The 12,503-nt window shown below is 33.0% G+C and overlaps 1 protein-coding gene across 6 annotated transcripts in view; it reads right to left on the bottom strand.

Annotated features, from left to right (window-relative positions):
* Nucleotides 1–12,503, bottom strand: part of LOC106463418 (phosphatidylcholine:ceramide cholinephosphotransferase 1-like) — an 83,760-nt gene that overhangs the window by 23,427 nt on the left and 47,830 nt on the right. For all 6 annotated transcript variants that reach the window (XM_022390907.1, XM_022390906.1, XM_013923442.2 and 3 more), the window contains exon 5: nt 10,449–10,624. In XM_022390907.1, the coding sequence (XP_022246615.1) occupies nt 10,449–10,624 (176 nt within the window). The remainder of the gene's footprint in view (nt 1–10,448; nt 10,625–12,503) is intronic.

Below are 12,503 nucleotides of genomic sequence, written 5' to 3'. Positions count from 1 at the left end.
ATGTAAGAGAGAACTATCAATGAATTCTGAAAGAGAGGATGAGACAGGTGGGTGTGGCAAGAGGTGTCCGATTTTCTATTCGATAGCTCTGTAACAAAACAAAATTGAAGAGTATAAGAATTATGGTTTGTTTGAGCAATAACGATTTGATAGAGAATAATTTACTTTTAATTTAGTATTTTTTAGAGGGGTGGTGGATAAAATAGGGATGATGACATGCTAAGAGAAAATGTGTCACGTTGGTCACACTAGTGGAAATTCAGGATTTTTTAAAGTATTGCCTTGTATAATTAAAACTTAAAACTTGTATATTATTAAAATATGGTTTATTATCTAGGATTTTATGCTATTTTAATTGGTATAACATAAACAAAAAGTAGTTTAATAAAATTTTGAATGCAAGATACTAAAACCTGATGCACAATAAAGGATACCTGTAGCGATAGGGTTAACCACCAGGCCATGCCAGACCACAAAGTATAAGAGAGGAGAGAGAAAGAACATGCACGGCTTCAGGGTTGCTTGAGAATGAAGAAATCAGGAGGATAAAAAAATGGGAAAACTAGATATCAAAAGGACAAGAGCCCAGTATCAGTCCCAAAGAAGTCACCTCCAAGAGCTGGATCTGCAATGGCTAGCTGTGCAGGTGGGGGGGATGACAAACAGAAGTGAGAGAACAGAAACAGTAGAGGGGTAGCAGAACATAACTCTTGAGAATGAGTGACAGACTGAGGACCAGTGAGTCGAGGAATCCAGAAAACAATACAAGATTGCAGACAAGAAGCCTAGGACCAGGATTCCAAGAAGTCAGGAATGCTCTCAAACACCAGGTCTGTAACCAAATAAGCTAGACAAAGGTCCCGGATGTAAGAGGAAAGAATACTGACACCTGAGTAAGGAGATCCCAAAAATAATAAAGCAAGTTAAAACAGGTAAAGGGAAGAAAAAAATGAAAACCATAAGTGACTCCATCAAAACTATTGGGGTCATAAAGAAGAGCTTCAGAGAGGAGGTAAAGGGCAGAGATAGTGTAAAGGAAAATAATAAAGATAGACAAAAATGAACAGACAGTTGGAAAGAAAGTCAAAGAAGGAGAAAGAGGAGTACCTCAAGCAGAAAGAAAGTCAAAGAAGGAGAAATGGGGATCAAGAAATAAAAATAGTCATGAACTGAAGACAAAGTAAGAAAAAAAATAAGTAGAACAAGAAGATAAGGAACAATGAGGAGGTGGAACATAAGGAACACATGAAGTAAAACAAATAAAGAGACATTATGATAAACAGGTAAAAAAGATAGAAAATCACATTCCTAAATTATGAGCACAGCAATCAGAAAAGGAGGAACAACCTGGTCCTACCAAAGAGAGAAGAGCCAGAAACAAAGAGTGGAAATGGAAAAGCTGGCCAAAATCATGCAAGGCAGGCTACACAGAAGACATAAAAAAAGCAAAATGACTAAGAACCTGAAATGGAGAAGAAATATGCAGAAGGGAACCACCCACTTGATGCATGAAATCATGAACATTATCAGTGAACTTTTTTGTACACCTTGGTTCATTACAGCTCAATAAGGTTGTGGAAGTCAAGTTAACCACAACATTAAAAATACACTTGCCATGGAGTGAAATCCCAGACCTGTTACATACAGGAATGTGCATTACAAAAGTGAGCCAAAAACATAATAATTAGGAATACATGGGTAATAAAATTTGGCCGAATGCTGGGTGCATGGCTATGGGGCCAGGTGTCAACCGGGACAAGGTTTTCTCCTTGTTCCTGCCCCCTCCCCCCAAAAAACATACACAAAAATTAGAAACGAACAAAAAAAATTGACTTTTATTACATTTAACCGAATAATCACCAACAGAACATTCAAGTTTTACTTTCAATTTTCAATGCCTAGTCCCAGCTTCTCAAACACCAACCCCTATTGTTTTCAAACCCCCACCTTCTCCAGAAATCCACTTCTTAAGCCATACCTGTTATTAACCCTATTGTTCTCTGAATCCCCGAATTTCAGTGGGCAGTCAGTTTTTGTTGCTCAGAACACTTTTTTTTAACTAAACCATTCACTGACTATGACTTTCAGCACTGCATTGCCACAAATATTAGGGCTTAGATGCCTAACTTCGACACTTGGCTGGAGCCAAGTATTACCAGGCAGCCCAATACCATTAAGTCATTTGGAGAAAAGGAATGTCTGACCTTGGGACAATTTGTATTATTGATATTTTACGTAGCATACATTGTTGGAAAAGGGACAAATGTGATGGATAGAGAAAATAAAAAAAACAATCAGGTAGAAGAAACAAAAGTAGAACAAAGACAATAGCAATGTAGCACTAAAGAAAGAAAGGCACTCAATTAAGTCAACTATAAACTCAAAAACACAGGAAAAAATACATCCAAACATAGGTAGTGCCTGGGAAAAAATAAGCCTATGATCATGTGCTAGCATTCAATGGGACTAGCGTGCATGGAAGTCATGCCACTTTCCTATTGGTGGAGAGCTCAACATTATGAGAATTACATCACAGATTGGCACAATACACACAGATATGTGTAGGGGTGGGAATTTGTTCAAGGCTTGTGGCATGTGCAAAAAATTCCATGGTAGTTTTGCATGGGGTGATAGCTCTAAGTGGTGTAGAAAGATAGGAAGCATTTCTGAAAATAAAGTTATATTTACAAATAAAGTAGCATAATATTGACTTTTGTGCTAGGGAATAATATGAACTCTGCCAGATGAAGAACATCAATTTTCTAACTGTATCAGACTCCAGAATATCACAACCAGATGCAGAACGTCAATGTTCCTAGGAGTCTGTCACACTATAACGTCACAACCAGATGCTGTACATCAGTATTCCCAAGTTTACAGAAATCTGTCAAATTCCATTATATCACACAACCAGATGCAGCACATAAATGATTTTCATCAATTTATATGTTGATGTTTTAAGTGAATATTCCCAAACTCATGTATCCTTGTTAAATTCATTCCTTATTACAAGTATAATAACTAGCATATCAATCAACTTCTTGAAGGATGTAATGTTTTTTTCAATAATAAAGAATATGCAATTACACAGATTCTTTGGTATCTAAACCAAATAAGGTCTAACTTTTCCATTGACAGGATGGTCTAACACATTCATACAGAAAATAAAATGAATGGCAATAGTCAATTTACCTAGAAAAATTAATTTCAAAATAAACTTTTCCTTACTATAATGAACCATACCAAGAAGCTGAAAAACTAGCATGGAAGGATCTGCTAAACATGTTTGATACCTATTATTTTGAATCACCAAAAGCAAAGATTTGTTTGTTTTGGATATTTAAACAAAGTCACACAATGACCATCTTACTAGTGGTCAGTCGCCAATTCAGAAATGAAATGATATTTTTAATACTGGAATTTATTTGAAATCTTCGTTTACATTACTTTACACACATTATTGCAGTCTGACAACCAAAGTTTTTCACTGAATTTAATTAAGAATCTTGTTAATAATGCATATACAGAATCACAAGTAATTACAAGCAGTTTCATAATGAAGCAGAAATAATAAAATAATTGTAATAGAACTTCTGTGCAAATGTTCACAAAACCTATTGGCACATAGCTGACCATAATTCTGAACTAATGTACTAGAAGGACAGTAGATAAACACCTCACACCTCTCATGCTTGGGCTATTCTAATTGAATAGTATGATTTGAAATGCAATTTTTTTCCAGCAACCATGAATCCTCAGATCCACAGACTGGAATGCTAACCTCTATAGGCTTTTCCTAACCTCTATAGATAAATGGTATGGTATATGGGGCTTTGTGGTGCAAGGGAACTTGGTTATTTGCACTAACCATTACATCCTATCAGGTATTAAAAATAATCAAAACAAAAGTAAAATATTGCAAAACAGACAGAAATAAAAATTAAGAATTTTTTTTTGAAAATGAGGTTAAAAAACTGAATAGAATTAAAAAGGCCAATGGTCAATGTCAAAGGTAAACCATGAGATAAAACATAATGAAAATAATGCTGCTTCTAGTAATTCTAGCAATAGCATTAAAGTAAAATGTGGGCAAGTGAGACTTGAGTGTCACAAAGGCCACCCATAGGCAGATCAGTCCCATGTAGGAGAAATTAATGAGTTATGAAACTGTATCCATTGCAGAGTTTAGGCAACTTCCTTTCCTTTTGATTCCTATGTAAAGTAGATGGCCAAACAGCAAGCTTTACCTGAGAAAGCTTGTTGTGGTGTTACTCACTCCAAATTGACTGCCAACTGGCATAAAGCCTTGCCTTGATGATAAGTCTAAAGTCCACAAAAGGGACAGGTAGGGCTGTAACAATGCCAGAGAATATGGATTTGGCTGCACTGTCAGCCAGCTCATTTCCATCAGTACCAATATGGCTTGGAATCCAGAAAAACGGAACAGAATGGCCAACAGAGAGAACAGGGCCAGTCATTTCTAAATATCCAAGAGAACCAGGTGAGAATTCCTTTAAGCCTATAAAAACTGGTACACTTTTGTGCATGTCATTAAGTGTTACCAAGATGCATTAAAAATTTAATTAAACCAACTTACTGTCACTGTATTTTAATGAAATTGGCATTATCAAATATGTTATAATCCAAAGTTTTATATTATCCAAGTTATTATTCCTTTATTTTGAAAGAAACCTCTGAAACAAACAATTAAATCTTCAGTTGTCTTATCACATGACATGTATATTGTTGAAAGACCTTAGGTCTGATTGCTCATGTATCTTTACAGCTCACTCTCAGTACCTCTACAACAGTCTAAACAAAGTTATATGCATACAAGGTCAAATTTCACACATTACTTTCATTTTTCAATTGATAGGATTGTTAGGAAGTGTTTTTATCCCCCCCCCCCCGGATTGCTAGACACCAGGCTCACATTTTGAAGTAATCTGTTGTTAAAGAACAGTCTTATGTATACTTGAATGGGAAGCTTCTAACCAATAGAAAGAGCAGATTTCACAGTTAGTCTCTCCCCACTAGAGGAGATGTAAATAATAGATTATTTTTCAAATCACAAGCCACTTTCCATTTATGTTTGTTAGGATATGAGTGTCCCTAGCACTTGGCTAATGTTTCTTGCCTTATACATATTAGTTTGACAGACAGTTACATTGTATTTAGATTTTACTTTTATATTTTAGTTAATTAAGTATTATTTGTGTTTAAAAATTCATATTTGAAAGGTTTAATGATTCTTATAAGTTTACTAATTTGCTTCCTATCTCATACAGACTTCTAAATAAAGGATGGGTGCAAAACACTTTGCCCACAGCTAATGTATCTCTCATGAACAGTACACACAATAATAATGGCTCATGGTAACAAGGTGACATTTCAGCATAAATAATAAAAGACAAAGAATTGGAAATTAAAAGAAAACATTAAAAATAAACTATAAGTGAAAAAAGTAGAGATGTGAAATTACACATAGACATGACTCATAGAAGATATATGAAGACTATTCTACAAAGGTAAGTACATATTTCCATTTCTTAATTTTAAACATTTCATTGCACTGTATGTTGATGATAATAACTAGAGTTAGTGATATAGTAGAGAAAATGTAAACATTTACCTTTAAAAACTTTGATATTCATTTCAGAGATTTTAGAGATTATGCAAAGGAAATGTGAAAAATGTAAGATAATAAATAGTATTTTTATACTCAAACTGAAAATCACTTTGCAGATGAAATATTCAGAGTGCGAGTGCAAATAACTACATTAAAATAACGAATTTTTTATTAGAAATAGTAGAAAAAAACAAAATTAAATATTTTATTTTTCTGAAACTACATACTTTTAGGTATGTTTTTGTCAAATTTCAAACAATTTCACCTACTAGTCTAATTTTTGTAAATAAATATGACAAGAGTGGTGCTACCTTCGCTCTGAGAGTATAGCCATACCAGGGACTTTAACCCTTTCTGTTTGGGTAGGGGTCAGAAGGCATGTTATCATGTTCGTAGACTTACTTTCAAAATTCTATTAAACTACTATTTTATGAACATTTGTCAATACATTTGGCATTAGATTGTAGTTCATAATTCAAATTTTAGTAATATATATATTATTTGATTTCTTAATTTAGAAGTTATTATTGAAAAATATAGTTCAATATTAATTTTTGTGTGTCATGTGGTATGTTGTCTTCTGCTTTCGGTCAGATTAGATTTTATGACAAGAACAATACAATATCTATAGTTTCTTACGAATTAGAAACTAAAATTACCAATATTGACAAGCTAGATTATAAAAATAAGAAACTCCTACTTTTCTGTGTGCCGAGATATCATTATATTTAGCAAACCCACCACAGTGGCTTTGCCCACCCATTCCTCTTTTGGAAATACTTGTTTACCTACGGCCACTTCTGTCAAATATGTGTTTATTACCAATCGAAAGCACTCATTTTGAGTTACATAAGTTCATCAGTTTTCCTAAAGTACTTGTGTGGGTAAAGACATTATTACTGTTGCAAGTTTAAACAGTGGTGACAAGGTGATATGATGATTGGAAATGACATTTTTTAGACACAAACACAGCTCAGTTAGGAAGCTTGATAAATTACATGGAATTTTGTGGTATCGATATGGTAATCTATAATTTTTCATTGTAAAATGCATATAGAAAACCTACAAAAATTATTATTTTTTACATCCTCTATGTGCAAAACTTGGCGAGGCTTAATTAACAAGCACAACATGTAAGTACAAAGAGACTTCGTAACATTGTAAGTGGTAGAGATCATTGTTCTTTATATTTTATTTCCTGTGTTTTAAGAGAAATAACTGATAACAATTTATTTGTAAACAGTAATAATATATAAACATATGTAATGTATTGTAACCAAATTCCGATTGTATTTTACAAAATACTGATGTGCTAGTACTACGACAAAGACATTTGTACTTTGTAAAAGCCAGTTTGATGTCATTTGATATAACATGCACCGTGGTATAAAACTTGTGTGGCAGTATTATTACTTAGATATAGGTAAATAGATAATTAGATGTACACTGTTATGAGATTTAGAAAAAATATTTGTGGTTATTATTTCCTGTTACAATCTACAGTGATTTTAGAACAAAAAATGGTGTTTGAGATTTATTATATCCTACTTTTTTATGGTGGTTACTAGGTCAGTCAAGTCAACCAACCCCGTACAGAGTTAAGGTAGAAAAAATAACAGATAAAATATAAAGTTTTTCTAAAAAACGTTTGATAATTATTCAGGAGGTTATAAGAATTATGAAAATGAGATTTGACAATTTTCAGATAAAGAAAAGTATTTTCAATCTTAAAATGAAAACTACTTTGCATGTAGGATAGCCAACATTCTGAAAAAAAATATTCAGGAGCAAATCTTTGATTAAAAAATCTTAATACTTACTTTAAAAAAAATTGATATTTTGTGTATGAAAGCTTTGTAACATTTATTGAAAATCTACAAACAGCTAAGCAAATAAATAGAGACCATACAGTTAGCATACTGCTTAGCTTCTACATGATCCAAGGTAAGTGAAATGACATACAATTTGGCAGTGAACACAGAATATATAAAGGAGATCTCGTGAGCAAACACAAAGCCACAGCAAACCAATGCAGAGCCCACCGACGTCAAATTTCAAACCCTCCATAAAATCGAAAGCAGAATAGTGGCTCAAAAGATGTTCCATAAAAAGAAGAAGGTACTCCCAATCAGATGACTCAACTGTGCCTGAATAGGAAAGCCAAATGTAGAAATAGAAACCATTTATTGGTAAAAAGCATAGCCAACTTAGAAATAAAGACACAATGCCAGGTGGGATGCTGTGGTAAGGACTGGAGCTTTGCAGCATAATGTAAAGAAAGTTGCAAAGTCTCAGATGCAGTGGAGGTTCATAGGATTCAGTATACAAATTCTGGACCAGAGAAGTGCAGAAAGCCCCTAATGATGTACAGGATTAGCATCTTCAAGTCTGAGTTCCTAGCTGAACCACAGATCCATAGTCCAGCTTCATATGAATGAGGGCATGATTGAGATTCAGCATGAAAAATTTATCCACTCTCCAAGAAGTGGAAGAGCGGACAAGAAGGATGTTCAGCGCCCCTGTACACTTAACATGAAGCTACTTAATGTGTGGAATAAATGGCAGCTGCAGTCAATGAGAATTTGATTTTAAATTTGCATAAAATTACACAAGGGCTATATGCACTAGCTGTCCCTTATTTAGCAGTGATAGACTAGAGGAAAGACAGCTAGTCAACACCACCTACCACCAATTCTTGGGCTATTATTTTGTCAATGATTAGTGGAATTAATTGTTACAATATAATGCCCATGCAGCTGAAAGAGCGAGCATGTTTGGTAAGGGGGATACAAACACCCACATATTATGAGTTAAGCACCCTAATCATCAGGCCATCAATGAAAGGTTCTAAGAAATTGCTTCAGCCACCACAGGAATTATGGCACCATGCAGGTGGAGTTCAGGATCAGGGTGCATTCCCTTCTGGTGGCAAATGTCCATACAAATGGTTTTAAATTATAAGAATGGAAAACTGTTTGCTGTGGTCTTCAACAAGTGAGTCAGGACAGTATGAGGCTGTTGCTCAATAAACTTCATATTCAACAACTGACAGGAAATCTAAAAGTCATTGACAGAGAAGCTGTTTGCAAACGTGGGTCCAATTGACACTCATAGCTATTGTGGCCTTTGCAACCACAACAAACACACGTCAAAGTACCACAAAACATCTTAGAATGTCCAATCTACTGGCATTTGAAACATCAGACATGGTTTGGAATATAAGGCCATACCTTTCAAGGCAGAAAGGATTCTGATTATATCTCATTCCTAGTATGATACCCCATAATTTTAGATTACCTATATTAGTTATCATAGTACAAGTCTTTACATCAAAACCTTGAGTAGAGGCAATAAAAAAGCCAGTTTAAAAACAAAAATGTTTCTTAGGACATAGCTTTAGTCAGAGAAAACAGTTAAGTTATATTAACACTTTATACCTGAAGACATGGAAAAAAATTTTGGCAGGTGAACGTGACAAAGTAAACATCAAAATAAAAATATTGGTAGGCTACATTATACCATTGTTTTGAGGGGAGATACATTGTAAAGCTGAAACACTTTGGCTGGATAAACCAGTAGGAATCTCTGACTTGAGATTATTAAGTAAACTCCTCTCAACAATCAATCCTCTTAAGAAATTCAAAATAGCATGGAATGTTGCTTCAATAGGTATATCCTTGATGGATTTTGATTTCAACAGGAATTCACTATCTGTGGTTAAAATGTTTTGCCCAAGAAGTCCTCAAGGCTGTAACTTCTTGACAAACATAGGATAGGCAGCAAGCCCCTCTAATCCCTACTGAATAAAAAAGGAAGACATCTGCTCTTAAGATTTTTCTGACAAGGAACATAGAATCAGAAAGTGAGGTACAGAAATGCCAGGAGATTGTGAGTGTGAAATGGTCTTCCAATCGATTTTCATTTTGTGGATTACCCACGAGAAAAAAGATTCAGTACCAGCATGGAGTACTACAAAAGGACACGTTACACATCAAACTAAGACAGTGCATCTAAGCCAGGGTTTTATAGGAACTACACCCAAACAACAGTGTCCACAACACCCGTTAAGGATACTGCACTCAGTTGGCCCTAGCCACACAGGACCAGCTGAATGACCCTGGGGCCACTCATCTAAAGAAATTCAAGGCAAAATTGGTGTGTTGCATTGTCCCTGACACCACTCAACCACCAGGATACCCCTCCTTCTAGAGTTGTCATGCACAGCAAACATATGGGTGGGCATTTGGATCCCAGAGGAGGTAAATTATAATGAGAAAACTTTTCTTGGGAGGTCTTCTCACCATAGACTATAAATAAAGGTAACTTCATTTTGTTACTTCTTTTTTTAACTATTATGTTCAATAGAAGTCTATAATAGTTTAATTAACCTTTCTATTTGTATTTAGGGTCTATTTTTTTAAAGTATAATTTATTAATTTAAAATAAAACATTTACTCTAAAAACAATATAAGATGTTTTCATATATGAATTCTATGAAGAAAGAAATTATTTTCTGCCATAGTAAGAAATGATGAAACACTTTTTCATATATTATGTAACATGCAGTAAAGAGCATCAGCCAGGGATTTCATGATGAAGTCAGTATGTGTTTTGTTAAAATTAAGCTTCTCATAAGCTGTACTCACATAAGAACAAACAATTCTTGAAGACATCAGTAATTTCTTAAGATAAAATGCAGCTTGATCCAAAGTTAGTTTCCCCTATTTGTTTTCTATTCAACTGAAGAACTAAGGGTTCTTATACCTAGCACACTATTAAAAATTCTGTGTAAAATATATTACTATTAGCAAAAATTTACCTTTAGAAAGTGATTATTTGCCAAAGTATGGTAAATCCAAAAGACTCTTGATGTTACAAAATATGCCAATACCACATCTACTGTGTAATGTCCTCGAGACAATAATACCATAAAAATGCCAGTAACACTAGCACACCAAAAAGCCCAGTGAAGAATCCAGCAGCGTCGTGGAGTGTCTATGGAAAAAGAATAATTAACTGATGTTCAGAATTAATGATTATCTTGACTGTTAACAATTAAAAAATAATATATATAACATGATTAAATTAAAACATTAATTTATAGAAAATAAATGTCAGGTAATAAGAAATCAACTTCAATTTTGATCATTTTCACATCCACAAGTTTTAACAGTAATGAAGGTTTTAGCATTTAAATAAACATTCAACAATCTAACAATGTATTATTTTGAAATAAAATAATACTTATCATCAGTAAGTAAACTCATAATGAAATCATTAAATCTGATGGTTGTTTATCAATTTTATGATGACGAAAACTAAGATTCAATATAAACTGCTGAAGTATGTTTATTAAAATTGTTGCTCCCAACAGATATTAATTTTTAGCCTATTTATTTGTTAGTTAGAAAGCCAGATAAATTAAAGTGGTTTTCTGATATCCTATTCTAATTAGTGATCATGTTTTTTGTTTTCTACAGTGCATATACAAAATATAAAAAAAATTGTATTTACCTCAGTTTGAGAAAATATACAAGTAAGAGTTAGCAACCAAGTCTCACAAGTTCAAGTGGATTTCTTAACATTAAAGCACTAAAAATCATGTTTTTTTTTTTTAAATTATATATATTTTTCATTTATTGCTATATGTTAAAAAGAAATAACTAAAATGTAAGCATTTACATGCAAACAATAATAACAATAATATATATATATAAAAGAAAAACACTGGAATATCAGACTTTTTTTCCTTCTTTTATTCATTTCCTCTACCAGTTTCGTGACTTCAAATGTCACTCTTCATGAAATAGTTTTACTGAGAATCTATAACAAAAACTTACAAATACCCCATTTCAAATAAATATAAATAATCTAAATTAAATACATACACTTTCCAAATGCACAAACATATGTAATATGCTCCGTGTATAAATTAAGAACATTACAAATGCTCAAAAATGAATAATTCAATATAATTACAGATTCTCATTGAAAATATTTCCTGAAGAGTGACCTTTGAAGTCATAAAACTGGTAGAAGAAATTAATAAAAAAAAAAAGTCTAATATTCCAATGTTTTCTTATTCATATCCACAGGTGAATACCTGTTGGTATATTCTTAATAATGTTTGAAAGTTAGATCAGATTTGAAAACAGATTACTTGAAAAGATGCCTCCAAAAGGCAAAGAAGAAATTAACTTTAAGGATTTAAGTACATAAGTGGAAAAAATGTTTGAGGATTTCTTAGAGAAATTAAGGAGTACTTTTGACAAATGGATGCATAAAGAAAAATTAATTGAATGCATGACAAAAAGTTATGATTAACAGCAAGCAATATTAAAAGATTCACTGGAAGGGACTCGAGCAGGAAACAGATTATTTGAAAGAAATTATAATCTCCAGGAAATGGTAAATGAAAAAGAAGTTAAAGATATTCTGTGTGATTTAAACATTAAAACAAGAAATGTTTTGAAAGAAAGAAAGTTTTCATTTTGAAGAAGCTTTAAAGCTGAAAAATTAAGTAAATTATGGAAAAATGCAATTCAAGAGGATCCCCCATTAATACCTTTCAAATTTTGTGAAAAAATTAATGAAGCTATTTTAAATTAAGAAAAGAAGGTGAGAACAAAATTAGAAATGGAAAAGTTGAGGATTGAAATTGAAGCTCTGGAAGTTAAAACAGAAAATCAAAAGATGAAGTTCACAGAAATTGAATTGGAAATTTAGAATTTATTCAATGAGAAAATGGAGAATAAAGAGACTTTTGAAGCACTAATAGAATATTGGAATGATTTATGTAGAATGGAAGAGAGAAGAAGTGATGAAGAATGGAACAAAAGGAAATATGGTTTATAGAACAATTAAAGAAAGACAG

Source organism: Limulus polyphemus, unplaced genomic scaffold (genome assembly GCF_000517525.1).
Source record: "Limulus polyphemus unplaced genomic scaffold, Limulus_polyphemus-2.1.2 Scaffold1401, whole genome shotgun sequence".
NCBI classification, from domain to species: domain Eukaryota; kingdom Metazoa; phylum Arthropoda; class Merostomata; order Xiphosura; family Limulidae; genus Limulus; species Limulus polyphemus.
This window is presented reverse-complemented; position numbering and strand designations above follow the sequence as displayed.